The following is an 11,508-nucleotide window of genomic DNA, read 5'->3' as shown; positions in this document are numbered from 1 at the left end:
AAATATATATTTTCAAATTTTCATTATCACCGACTGCTTCATTCCAAGGAATTAAATATTTTAGAATAGTGCTTCACTCTCAAAAGTGTTGAATTGAAAAAAATAGAGCAAGTTTTGTCATTTTTACTTTTCTCTATGAGGAAATGGAATGTTGCATCACACGAAATGCTGATGAAAGGTTTCACCTTAATCTTATGGTCTTAAAACACATGATTTATGTATCTTTCATCCATCCTCAAGGGTTTATAATTTTCTGCTTAAACATCAGTATATACTGTGATATTGACTACGAAAAAAACAGTGTTGTTTCCACAAAATAGTTCTATACAATTGAGCAATTGATGCAGCAAAGAAATTAAAATGACACTTACAAATTATACAGACATCTACCATTTATTATTCTGTCTTTGCCTCTTGACCTGTTGGCAAAGCTACCATTCTTGTATCAGCCTGATTATTCTTCTCAAAAGCTTTGAGGTATCATATTAACACTGCAAAAATTAAGCATGAATTACCAAGGGCCGAAAACAAAACAACAATATTTTCATGGTTCAAACACAGAGCTCCCAAGGACTAAATTCATTTACCTCCAAAGGCATTTCGAATCCCAAATCACGATAGAAAAGAAAGAAGCATTTAATATTCAATTGGACATGGCTACACACCTTGCAGCTTTCTTAATCCTCATGAGGTCGTAAAACAACGGAAGATATCATTCTCCTGCTTCACTTGGTCAGAATTTTTCAGCTGTTCCACTCTTTGCAGGTGCGATGACAACTGAACTAAATCCACGGTTGGTCCATCTTCTGGAGAGAGGTCATGCTTAGATTTCATAGAATTTGATCTTCGAACACGTCTTTGTCTTAGATCATCAGTTGAAACAGCTTGACTGTCATCAAGAACTTGGGCGATCCTATCTATTTCAAATACTTCAGATGAATATAATTCATTTGATGTAAAGCTTCCCGAAGCACTTAATCCGCAAAAGTTTTGAAGATTATGATCTCTTTTAAGGTGAGGACAATGATATTCTGAGTTGTGTAAATGGTGTTGTGAGTGGGCTGACAGAAGAGAGAGAGCACAAGTGGAGTTTTGCCCTGCAGATAATTCTTGAACCGAAAATGTAGCTCGAACAGGATGCTGGAAGCTTTTTAATGGTGACTGCTTCTTTGTCACTGCCATAGCTAATTGAGAGATGCAGATCGGCTTTTCTTCCAATTTGATGTGCTTGCTATGGTCTTCAAATCTTTCTTGACTAAAGGAACTGCCAGGATGTATTTCAGGAAAAAGAAATGACGCCCTCCTTTGTGAAGTCATTTCGAATAACCTTGAACCTGCCATTTGCACATACTCAAACTCAATCAAACGAAAAAAAGAAATTTGCCCACAAGGCATATAAACCACGGAAGTGCCAGAAGCGAAGAGAAGAGTCTGCATAAACATTTATCTGATGTGACTAGCAAATTGAAATTGAAATACAAAACATAGATTAGTAGATGTACTAGATAAAAATAGGTAAATAAGATAGATTTGCAACATACAAGTTTATAGATATACATAAAACAGATTAACTCGACAAAGAATTACAATATTATCATGCCCTCGAACTAAAACATAGTTAGAAAAAAGAAAAGGGAGGTTTTTAATTCATTCTTTTGGAAGGGAAACAGGGAGAGGAGGACGTTTTATGTTGTAGAATCAAATCGATGGAGCTTAAAGACTAATGTACTTGGAGTACTCCTCAGTTCAACGGCATTTAACAAAGTTGAGAAGGGAAAATTAAGCTTACCCCAGTGTGTATCAAATTGAGGCTTTCTTCGGCGCTCATTATGGCCTGCAAGGCGCTTGCGACAACTGCGTTTACCTTCATCAAATTCTGCCAGCAAGTGAAACCTGCATAGGAAAAGGCCAAAAAAGTCTTTGCTGGAGTAGCAGCCGCAACAATCATACTACATCATAACCACTAAATTCTGACATTTCAGATAGCATGAATAGAAATTAGCTAGAAGAATAGCTGAAGTCAAGATCCATACTTCCAGAAAACCAAAGAGGGTAGCTTTTCTTAAGGGTGATTCAGATAATAAATGGATCTGGAGTGCTCCAAAAATGAAAGCTGCAACGGTCTAAATTCCTTCACCTTACTGCAGCTTTTATTCATTCATTCAAAGTCAAGTTTATAGAAAAAGTTGGACGCAAGTTAAAGTTAAGATGGAAAATTTAGGTAGTTGAAGTGGAATTCTAACATTTGGGCTGGTCAAAATCTGTTCTGAAAGTTCTGATGCTAAAAACTTTATTAAAGATGGATACAAGAGTACTAGTTCTATGTGCTATACTCGTATCTTTCTACAAGAGACATTTTTATACAAAAGATATTTAGTAAGCCTTATCATACAAATACTAGAAAAATGGTAGTAACTAATTTCCCAACTCAAACCCAATACTATTTATGAATCTGCATAACGAAATGTAGTTATATGATAATTTTGTTAAATGGCAAGGGCAATGACCATGCAACTACTGCGTTCCAACCTAATGAGATTTAACAATACAACAGAAGAAGCAGAAGACAAGCTAGACTATACCTGCTACATTGCTGACAAAACCTTTGCTCAATGCCATGAACGATAACCTTAGCAGATTTTGAGTGTTCATCACACACTTTGTGCCTTTTGTGATAGNATGGATCTATAAGAATTCACCCTATCCCAATAACAAAAAACCTGACTTGAATGATCCTGTATTAAGAGCTAAATTGGCTAAAGGTATGGGTCATAATTATTATGGAGAGCCCGCATGGCCCAATGATCTTTTATATATTTTTCCAGTAGTAATTCTAGGTACTATTGCATGTAATGTAGGCTTAGCCGTTTTAGAACCATCAATGATTGGTGAACCGGCAGATCCATTTGCAACCCCTTTGGAAATATTACCTGAATGGTATTTCTTTCCTGTATTTCAAATACTTCGTACAGTGTCCCAATAAATTATTGGGGGTTCTTTTAATGGTTTCAGTACCTGTGGGATTATTAACAGTACCTTTTTTAGAGAATGTTAATAAATTCCAAAATCCATTTCGCCGTCCAGTAGCGACGACTGTCTTTTTGATTGGTACCGCAGCCGCCCTTTGGTTGGGCATTGGTGCAACATTACCTATTGATAAATCCCTAACTTTAGGTCTTTTTTAAATTTTTAAATTGATTCAATTGTGAAATAACACGACATGTGTATCTAGGGAATAGTTTCTTCAAAGCGAATTCTCCCTAGATACATCTATTCAATTTAATTCTGAATTTTTTTTGAATATATGATATATTAATATATTAATTGTGCTAAAGATTTTCAATCTATTTTCACTAAGTAAGTCCAATAGATTTAAAACTTATTTTTTGCTAAATCAATTACGAAATATTTTTCTAAAATGCCCAATTAAATTCTGACATTTCAGATAGCATGAATAGAAATTAGCTAGAAGAATAGCTGAAGTCAAGATCCATACTTCCAGAAAACCAAAGAGGGTAGCTTTTCTTAAGGGTGATTCAGATAATAAATGGATCTGGAGTGCTCCAAAAATGAAAGCTGCAACGGTCTAAATTCCTTCACCTTACTGCAGCTTTTATTCATTCATTCAAAGTCAAGTTTATAGAAAAAGTTGGACGCAAGTTAAAGTTAAGATGGAAAATTTAGGTAGTTGAAGTGGAATTCTAACATTTGGGCTGGTCAAAATCTGTTCTGAAAGTTCTGATGCTAAAAACTTTATTAAAGATGGATACAAGAGTACTAGTTCTATGTGCTATACTCGTATCTTTCTACAAGAGACATTTTTATACAAAAGATATTTAGTAAGCCTTATCATACAAATACTAGAAAAATGGTAGTAACTAATTTCCCAACTCAAACCCAATACTATTTATGAATCTGCATAACGAAATGTAGTTATATGATAATTTTGTTAAATGGCAAGGGCAATGACCATGCAACTACTGCGTTCCAACCTAATGAGATTTAACAATACAACAGAAGAAGCAGAAGACAAGCTAGACTATACCTGCTACATTGCTGACAAAACCTTTGCTCAATGCCATGAACGATAACCTTAGCAGATTTTGAGTGTTCATCACACACTTTGTGCCTTTTGTGATAGTCTTTTGAGGAGCTCAGGTCCTTGTTACAACCATAAACTTGGCACAGGGGAACCTGGGAATCCACATTTGTGGTCCGCGATCTTTTTCCTAGCAGTAATGGTTCCAGTGAAGACAAAGCTGGGTTTTCCATTAACGACGAATTACTCTTGACTTTGTAAACAATCAAGTCATCCTCCTGAGAACGGGCTTTTTCTGCTGGCAATAAAGAAAGAAGTGAACTTCCTTTTGAAGATGATATACTCCTGACTTCTCTATGATCAACCAACTGCTCCAATTTCAATCCAACTGGCAATGATATGGGATCGTTACACCTATTTGCAATATGATTAGATCTCTCTTTAAGTTCCACTTCCCCCAGAATTGAGTCCAAAGTATTTACAGAAATAGATAACACCTTTCTAGAAGAATCAACTGTTTCAGCACCTAAACCTTCTGACCCTTGGTTGCTTGTGGCACATTTCTTCAAAATATCAGCAATTCCTGATTCCGAAAATTCTATATTTTCAGTAATTTCTTGGATAGTGCCAAACATGGTTTTATCAACATCAGAAAAGTTGTTCAAATTCCAATCTTTTACAATATTTCTACTTCTTGCAAGTGCACCAACTGGCATTTCATTATTATCAGGAAACAGAATGCCTCTTCCTTCCAATGCATAGTTCATTGGTTCCATTTCTAGCAGAAACTAAAGTTGCTCAAAGTACGCAGTGAATTTTTCACCAAACTGATTTCTGATTATGCAAAGAACAAAGTGATAACAAAGCATCAGTAAAAATTAAAGTTCATATCTTGAAATTAAGACCTTAAAGGTAACCCAAGAAAATCAAATTAGAAAAGTCAGGAAAAAGGGCTATTGTTTACATGGAACATAAGCCAATTAATTACCCCAAAAGAAAAGAGAAAATATAAGAACTAAAGAACCAGGGAATCAAATTAGAACATCAAAAAAAGATTATAAAGTTTACAAGTAAGGCTATTAAATACCAAGAAACATGCGTAGACCAACATGGAACCTAAATCTTAATGTACCAAACAAAAATCAAGAAAGAACACCGTTTAGATAATCTAACATGGAACAATTATCTAACCCTATAATGCTAGAGAAACAAAATGCTAAAGTTAATCAGTATATTGTCTTGAGCTTACCAGAGGAAGATTGAAAGAAAGAGGGAAGAGTGAAGACAGAAAAAGAGACAGGTGCTTTGCTAGTAGGGCATTATATTATTGCAACTATTGAAGCTGATACCTTTGTGAGTCGAACATAAAATATTTTACATACCTTTTGTCTTCTTCCACTTCAGTCTTATTTTTGCCCCTCTAATAATCTAATTAAATTGGATTTAAGGTGTTTGCAACAAATTTTGTACAGAAAAATAAATCTACAATCACAAACAACTATTAAAAAAAAGAGTTTTATTGATAAATATTGCGGATTACAACTCTATTTGTCCCTTATTCTTCCCTCCGAATTGTTGATGATATGCATCTTCTTGATGTATTTAATGATCAAGAAGCATGTAGCAACACTCCATTTGGATCTTGAATATTGCTAGAACTTTGAATAAGATATATTTGACATGTCTTTGATCTCTTAATGAATATTTCAAGAGTTTTATGGAATTTTGGAGATCGTATATTTGATCTCTTTGTGCATATTCCGCGAGTTTATGAAATTGTTGAGATATCTCCATTTTCGAGATATTCTTTAAGGGAATATGTAACCCTTTTTATAGGAGTGACCTAGGACTGGGTTAAAGTAGCCTCTAAGCCAGGGTTTTAATAGACTAGACTTCAAGCAACCCTAAGGCTGTATGGTGGGCCGGGCTGGGACCGGGCCGGGCCCGCGGTCTTAACGGGCTAAACGGTCCCGGCGGGCCGGTCCCTGGTGGTGTAGAAAGCCCGGGGCGGGCCGGTTCCTTACATCAAGCCCACGAGCCCGGGACCGGCAGGCGGGCCTGGGCCGGTTCAACCGGGCCTAACGGGCTCCAACCGCTCTTTTCTAAATAAAAAATTTTTTTTTTTTAGAAAGACCAACGGTCAGATTTTTAAAATCTAGTCGTTGGCCTTTAATTTTCAACCGTTTGCAACTTTAAAAAATAGCCATTTGGCCCCCAAACTTTATTTTAACCCCAAACTTTATATAATTATACTTTTTCCCAATTCTCAACTATAAATACCCCCTCATTCTTTCATTTTTACTCACCAATTCATCAATCTATCTCAATCTCTCTCAATCTATATCTAATTTCTCTTCTATAATTGCTTATTTTATTATTGCAATTTCGTGAAAAATTGTGAAGTTGGTGAATTGAAGTATTCAAGTCTTCAAGTCTTCAACGATTTTCAATTTTCAAGAAGTTGTTCGGCAATTCGGTAAACTCGTTCCAACTCTTAAGTTTTAAGAATATATTTTTGTGTATTTAGTTTGCATAATTGTAATTAATATGGCATTTTCTTTGAAAAAAATGTTTGGTGGTAAGGGAAAAGCTAAAATTGGTGAAAGTAGTCTCCAACCTACTACCCTTCCCCCGGCTCCCCGACCCAGACCTGTTACCCGTCCTGCTTCTCCTATTATTCTTGATAGTGATAACCCTTGTTTTCAATTTTCCGATAGTGAATTTTGCCATAATGTTGCACCAGGTGAACAATTAAATGAAGAAGTTATGAATGCTCTTTATCCTAATCAAACTATCTTAGAAAATGATGAGGAAAATGAGGATGTAGATGAAACCCAACCGGATTTAGATGATTCACCTACTAGTCCTGTTAATAACCCAACTGATGCCCCGCCCGACCCACCTGTAGAAACCCCTACTTTTAATAGACAACCTTCTAAACGCCTAGAAACATCATTAGTTTGGAATTCTTTTACTCAAGTAAGAGAACAAAATAAGGCTAAGTGTAAAACTTGTGGGAAATTGCTGGCGCATAAATATACCGGAGACCGTAGCGGTACGGGTAGTTTGGCTAGGCACATACAAACACACCCTAGAGATAAAGTTAAATATTTACAAATGAAAGCGCAGTAAGAGAGGACAAGTGTAGATACTGCGGTTAACCCTAGTACAGGTTCAAATCTAGTTCAACCAGGAATTAACACTGTGACCGGTGGTATTTTATATGACGATCCTAATAAAGATCGTGAAGAATTAGCAAAGATGGTTACCGTTATGTGCTTAACATATACTTTTCCTTCTAACCCTAATTTTGTGCATTATATTAGAAAAGTTTTAAATCCTACTTATAAATGTTGGCCTCGCGCAACAGTTAAGAGCGATATTTATAAATATAAACATGAATATGAACAATATTTGCGGTATTTATTTACTCATATAACTAACCGGATTTCTATTATTACTGATATTGGTAGAAGTAATAATGACTGTGATTATCTAACTGTTACAAGTCATTGGATAGATGAGGAGTGGATAATGCAAAAACGCATTATTGCATATAGAATAATTAATTCACGTCACACAGGTAAGTTTATTGCTAACATTGTTGCAGATATTTGTAGATATTTTTGCATTAGAGATAAAATAATGGCAATTTCTATGGATAATGCTTCTAGTAACACTAGTGCTATAGGCATACTTACAACAACACTAAATCCTGCATTTAGTAATTGTTTCCATGTGAGATGTATTTGTCACATTTACCATTTAATCGTCGGTGATGGTATGAGAATTTTAAATTTAGAAATTGAAAAGGTTAGAATGGCTCTTAATTGGCTTTTTTATTCAAACCGTAGAAGTAGACTTAGAGAGTATTTTAAAAAATGTGATGAATTTGGCCTTAGAGAAAGAAAGGTTCCTAAACCTTGTCCAACTAGATGGAATTATATGTACGAAAGTTTAGTAGTTGCATATGAATATAGAAACCCAATTAATGCAACGTTTAATGCTCGTGTTGGTGGTGAGGATGATGATGAAATCCTTACAAATCAAGATTGGACGAATGTTAAAAACCTTCTCTAACACTATAAGTACCCCCCTCCCTCTTCTTCATTTCAATACTCAATACTCATTTCTCAATCTAAATTTCTCTCAATCTCTCAATCTCCAATTTTCAAGACTTCAAGTCTCAATCTCAATTTTCAAGTTAAATCATGCCTCGTTCGGAAAGAGTGCGCTTATTTGTTTCGCAATACTATGAAGTGCTTGAAGAAAATGAAGAAGGCCAAATATTAAAGTGCAAGAACTGTGGAAGAGTCTTAAATTTTCGTTCAGGGTGTACCACAGGCATTTTAAGGAGGCATATAAAGTATTGTGTTGAGGGTATTTATCCACAAATTCGTCTTTAAGATTTTTTAACAATTATTTTAAAAATCTAATTATTAAACGTATTTATGCTTCATGTTGTACTTTGTTATTAATTTATTATGCATGCCAATTTAGTTTTACTATTGTTTTGTTATTTTACTTTTACGTCAAACACTTTAATAATTAGATTTCTATATTATATATACTATATATATTTATATAGCCATGCATAAGAGCAATTTATATATATACATACATATATGGTTTACAAGAAATTGCCTTAAATAAAAAAAAATTAAAAAAAAAAGCCCGAAAATAAAAAAATGCCGTTAGGCCCGCTAAGCCCACGAGCCCGACCCATTTAGCCCAGGACCATATGGGCTTAGGCCCGTCACGGGCTGGTCCCACCCGTTGAGCCCACGAAGCCCGGGACCGTGAAGCCCGGGACCGCCAGAGCCCGGGATAGCTAAGCCCAGGCCCGTTTAGCCCATTTAGGCCCGGGCCCGGCCCACCATACAGCCTTAAGCAACCCTAATAGACTCCTAGAATTTCAAGAGTCGTCTTGTAGTATCTTGAATCCGTTAAAATTTAGATGTCTACATAAGGTACCTACGCTAATAGTATAATAATAAAGTTTTTACACATCATTATAATTTAACATGTTATAACATATTATTAATTAATGTTATAAATAGTATTACCAACTAAATGAGTTGATTGTATAAATATTATTTACAAGATTAATACATAAAATTTTAACTCACATAACATAAACCTGTATATATATTATGAAAACAAGAAGGTATAATTTTTGCATCATTTCGATCTGAATGGCGGTATTTGCATGGTCACTTTTTTTGGGGTACATGAATCGTCATGTATTTAAATTGTTATATTATTTAGTGATAATTAAAAAATATTAAAATCATAATTAAAAAGTAAATTTGATATATAGGAATATCACTTAAAGTTAAGAGTTAATGAGTTTGAATTCATTAAAGTTGAGAAAGTAGTATACTATAATAAGGGATGTCAAACATTTTGATAGGTCCCAAAATATAAAGAGTATCATAGTTATTAACCGAAGAGAGTGTGAATTTTGTTGGGACAAGGAACCTTCATCTAAATAAAATAGAGTGAGGGCTTAAGGTATGAAACATTACTAACTAGTGGTGGTTAGGAGTGTCTAATCACTACTTATATAACAAAACTGATAACTACTGTCGCCTTTGACATTAATCACTCCCCAATCCTATGCCACGATTATTCTTTTGACTAGTGAAATTTTCCGCGCTTCGCTCGGTTGCACTCAGATAATTTTATAAATAATATTTTTTGAATTTAATTGACATAATACATACATACATACATAAATATATATATATATATATATATATATATATATATATATATATATATATATATATATATATATATGAAGAGAAGATGAGAAAAAGGTTTTAGAGACTTGTAGAGACAAAGAAAAAAAAATATCACGTTAAATTATCTTGCATTTCATTACGTCTATATATTATTTATAAATAATATATATTATTTATTATAATAATAATAATAGTTATTAATTTTTTTATTTAGACTCTTACGTTTTAATGAAGATAAAACTTTGCATCAATTGTTAGACCTGCAATAAAATTCTCAGTTTCAACACAAGTTGTGGTTAAATATATCAACATATTAGATGAATCACAATAAGAAAATTACCTTGGGTAATAGACGTATGTAGAAAACGAAATGAAGATAATAAAGTTTTTCCTTGAATTAGAGTACTCTGAAATTCAAGTACAAGAAAATATGAAACGACAACAATTTTCTTAGAATATGCCCACTGTTCCCACAATAGCTACATCAAAATGTTCTTCAAATTGAAAAATATGTTCTCGATCACGATTCGGTAGACATATCAAACAGAATTATATTACCACTTATATTGCAAAAAAGAAGAAAAAAGAAGAAGAAGAAGATTAATTAATTATAGAGAAAGTATTAATGCAATGTATAAGCACTACCTTGGTGCAATCTTTACATCTCCAAATCGTCACAACTTATCTCCTCATTGCGCAACTACTCATAATAACAATTATATTTCAGAACCCAAATATTTAAATCAAAACCTAAAAATTTCTTAAAATAGAGCAAAAGAAAAAAAGGGTATCTCCGTTAGCATAAATCACATAATTGCTGTTTTTACTTTATTCGAAAGTACCAAAAATCCATACCTTTCCGGAGAACTCATAGAAGTGTTTGTTATGCTAAGCTCCATTCCTAAATTGCTTTTGTTGGTTGGTAATGGGTGCCTTAATATATAAGCTAAATAAGTACAAAACATAAGATGTTAATATATCAATTAATAGGCAATTATAGGGGAAGAAGAGAGGCTTGAAACGGTAAGAATAATAAAGTTTAAGAAGTTGACTTTTGGAGTTTTTAAATGGAATTGTTTAAAGAGTACAGTAAAAGTGGGAAATCAAAGAGACGCAATCCATTATTGAGTTAATTTACTTAAATAAAAATAAGAAAAAAAGGTACAAAAAAAAGGAGAAAAAAAATAAATAGGATCCTTGGCTAAAGAGAGGTGCCAAGTCACCTTGTCTATTGCCACTTTTATATATTATATATATAGATATAGATTCGGTTTTGATTTCTTCTGCATGCAAAATCAATTGGGCCCTCATAAGTCAATTATCTTCTTTTTAATTTACATCTAAATAATAATGGTTATACGAGATTAGTTTTAAAAAAATCTGACCTCGCGCCTCTAAATGAAAATGCATTCGGTTCTCTTAAAAAGCTTAATAATATTATTCGAGTAGTTAGTTAAGAGTAAAAGAATTTATTAATTTGCTTGGTAAAACATATTGTATATTTAGCAGCTGCACAAAATGATACAGTTAAGCATCGTAAATAATACTAGATCGATAGGAAAATATCATGAATAACGAGAAATATTTATTTAGCTCTCCACAAAAATAAGTAGGTCAAAGAATGTATAGGCGATAATTTTTTTTAATATTATATAAGTACCTTCTATTGAGAAAGAGAGGGAAGAGAGAGAACATAATTGAGAATTTTCCATTGAAAAAGAG

The 11,508-nt window shown here is 33.6% G+C and overlaps 1 protein-coding gene across 1 annotated transcript; it reads right to left on the bottom strand.

The window, feature by feature from the left end:
* Positions 1-236: 236 nt before the first annotated feature.
* On the bottom strand, positions 237-5,364 carry LOC109244603 (squamosa promoter-binding-like protein 6). Its single transcript, XM_019411721.1, has 5 exons — positions 5,289-5,364; positions 4,046-4,873; positions 1,790-1,893; positions 666-1,334; positions 237-491 (listed from the first exon to the last, which is right to left on the bottom strand). The coding sequence occupies exons 2-4, from the start codon at positions 4,813-4,815 to the stop codon at positions 685-687; spliced, it is 1,524 nt and encodes a 507-aa protein (XP_019267266.1). The 5' UTR covers positions 4,816-4,873; positions 5,289-5,364; the 3' UTR covers positions 237-491; positions 666-684.
* Positions 5,365-11,508: the final 6,144 nt, after the last annotated feature.

This window comes from Nicotiana attenuata, unplaced genomic scaffold, assembly GCF_001879085.1.
Source record: "Nicotiana attenuata strain UT unplaced genomic scaffold, NIATTr2, whole genome shotgun sequence".
In the NCBI taxonomy this organism is placed as follows: domain Eukaryota; kingdom Viridiplantae; phylum Streptophyta; class Magnoliopsida; order Solanales; family Solanaceae; genus Nicotiana; species Nicotiana attenuata.
Note: the sequence above shows the minus strand (reverse complement) of the source record. Positions and strands in the feature narration are given on the sequence as shown.